The 2,687-nt window shown below is 41.2% G+C and overlaps 1 protein-coding gene across 2 annotated transcripts in view; it reads right to left on the bottom strand.

Moving 5' to 3' along the window:
• Window positions 1-2,687, bottom strand: part of LOC105511717 (chromosome unknown open reading frame, human C6orf165) — a 61,213-nt gene that overhangs the window by 29,031 nt on the left and 29,495 nt on the right. For both annotated transcript variants that reach the window (XM_011941899.1, XM_011941898.1), the window contains exon 11: window positions 2,452-2,645. In XM_011941899.1, coding sequence (XP_011797289.1) covers window positions 2,452-2,645 — 194 coding nt within the window. The remainder of the gene's footprint in view (window positions 1-2,451; window positions 2,646-2,687) is intronic.

The following is a 2,687-nucleotide window of genomic DNA, read 5'->3' as shown; positions in this document are numbered from 1 at the left end:
TCTCGGCCTCCCAAAGTGCTGGGATTACAGGCTTGAGCCACCGCGCCCGGCGAAAGGATTAATATTTAGAATAGAAAGGAACTGCCAATCAACAACTTAAAAACAGAGCGAATGGAGGAAAAAAAAAAAAACTGGCAAAAGTTACAAATAGGCAATGCACAGAAGGGGAAACCTGAACAGATAAATAAGAAGAAATGCTAAACTTCACTATTAGAAAAATGCACAATAAAACAGTAATAAGGGCCCAGCGCGGTGGCTCATGCTTGTAATCCCAGCACTTTGGGAGGCCGAGGTGGGTGGATCATGAGGTCAGGAGTTCAAGACTAGCTGGGCCAAGATGGTGAAACCCCGTCTCTGCTAAAAACACAAAAATTAGCCAGGCGTGGTGGTGGACGCCTATAATCCCAACTACTCAGGAGGCTGAGGCAGAGAATTGCTTGAACCAGGGAGGCGGAGCTTGCAGTGAGCTGATATCGCACCACTGCACTCCAGCCTGGGCAACAGAGCAAGAGTCCATCTCAGAAAAAAAAAAAGAAACAATAATAAGTACCATTTCAAATTCATCAAATTGGCAAATATTACAAACTGAGGTATTAACAAGTCCTCGCAGGATTATGGGTAACTGACAAGCCTTATAATGAAGTTAAATTGGTACATTTTCAGAGTAACTAACCTTTTAGTGGAAACAAAAATTGTAGGCCTACCTACTATTTGGCTCACATACAGAAAGACACTGTAGACAAGACCAATTTCTCATCACAACAGGAGGAATCTAGAAGGCTCTGCAGAATAGCTTCATTGGAAAGGGGAGCTGGAGTGCTACATCAACGATGTCATCACAATGTCAGAATAACCCAATGTCAGAACACAGCACATCACCATGTTAGAATAACAGCACCAACTGAGCTGTCCATGGTCCTGACTGCCATACTTTCCCCCCACCCGCCTTAGATGACTAAGTCCTTAGCTTGTTTCTGATCTTCCTACCCAAGTGTTCAGACCATCCTCTGTGCTCCACTGTCACCAGCCCAACAGTCCTCTCCCTAATTACTGCTTGGATCTCTGCTGGCCAGGTCAGTGGCACAAAGCCCACCTGCTTCATAGTTAAAATGTTGACAAAAATAGCAAACGAGTCCGGGCGTGGTGGCTCACGCCTGTAATCCCAGCCCTTTGGGAGGCCGAGGTGGGTGGATCACCTGAGATCAGGAGTTCGAGACCAACCTGGCCAACATGGTGAAACTCCATCTCTACAAAAAATACAAAAAATTAGCCAGGCGTGGTGCCGTCCGCCTGTAGTCCCAGATACTCGGAAGGTTAAGACAGGAAAATTGCTTGAATCTGGGAGGTGGAAGTTGCAGTGAGCCGAGATCACGCCACTGCACCCCAGCCTGGGCAACAGAGCAAGACTTGGTCAAAAAAAAAAAGCAAACAATAGACATTTTAAACCATGCATTTCAAAATGTTTTCATTTTAGTGAGTTTAAAAGAAAGAAACTCAACAAGAGAGAGGAGAGACAGAAAGACCACTTAAGAGATGAACAACAGGCTGGGCATGGTGGCTCATGCCTATAATCCCAATATTTTGGGATGCCAAGGCAGGAGGATAACTTGAAGCCACAAGTTTGAGACCAGCCTGGGCAACATGGCAAGACCCTATCTCTACAAAAAAAGTTTTTTTAAAAAATTAGCCAGGCATGGTGGCACTTGCCTGTAGTCCCAGCTTCTTGGGAGACTGAGGCAAGAGGATCCCAGGAGTTGGAGGCTACAGTGAGCTATGATTGTGCCACTGCTCTCCATCCTGGGTGACAGCATGAGACCTTGTCTCTAAAAAGAACATAAAAAGAGATGAACAATGAAAATGAGAGAAAAAGAGGAAGAACGTGAGAATATATAGCATTCAAACATGAGTTCCAAACTGGTAGAGATTTTATCTGTTTTGTTTCATGAAATCTCTTATGCCAAGAATAATTACCAACACACAATAAGTGGCTTACTAAATAAGATGAATGAATTAATCAATAGACACAGACATACAAGAAACCCACCGTGAGATCCATTTTGTGGCCTTTCAGACTACTACAGTTTAAACCTGTTAAATTGTTTTGCAGCTCTGAGTATAAGTTACTATCCATGCTATCTGTGTTGACCTCCTCCAACTTTAGATACAGAAATATACTGCAGCTTCAATTATTTCTAAGTCAATGAAGTCCTTTGCATTCAGATTTCCCCATTTCCTAATTCATCAATTTGACTCCATATCCTGTTTTCATTATTCTTTATTTATTCCATTAGTTTTCATCTTCAGATGTGAATCCCTTTAAGACAACCTGTAAAGACCCTCATCTGACTCTCTCTCTGCCTGGACTTGGGAAGCATTCTACAACAAAATACAACTTTTTAATTAACTATATTTTTAAATGTCATAAATTCATAAAATATTGACCCTGCTTACCTGAGAATATGGAATCAGTGTTTCAAACTGTTGATGAAGTTCCAATAGCTGAATTAACTCTGTATTTTTTTTGGCCTTTTCTCTAACTATATCAATATAATGTTCAGGATTTTCTGCAAATGAATATGCAGCATCTTTACTATTGAATGTGTAATATTTTTCTTTATATTTTAAAATTCCAATTGCTGGATTTCCTGAAAATAAAAAGAATTAAACATGAAATGTCTTGATCACTT

Source organism: Colobus angolensis, unplaced genomic scaffold, assembly GCF_000951035.1.
Source record: "Colobus angolensis palliatus isolate OR3802 unplaced genomic scaffold, Cang.pa_1.0 Scaffold203, whole genome shotgun sequence".
Lineage (NCBI taxonomy): Eukaryota > Metazoa > Chordata > Mammalia > Primates > Cercopithecidae > Colobus > Colobus angolensis.
Note: the sequence above shows the minus strand (reverse complement) of the source record. Positions and strands in the feature narration are given on the sequence as shown.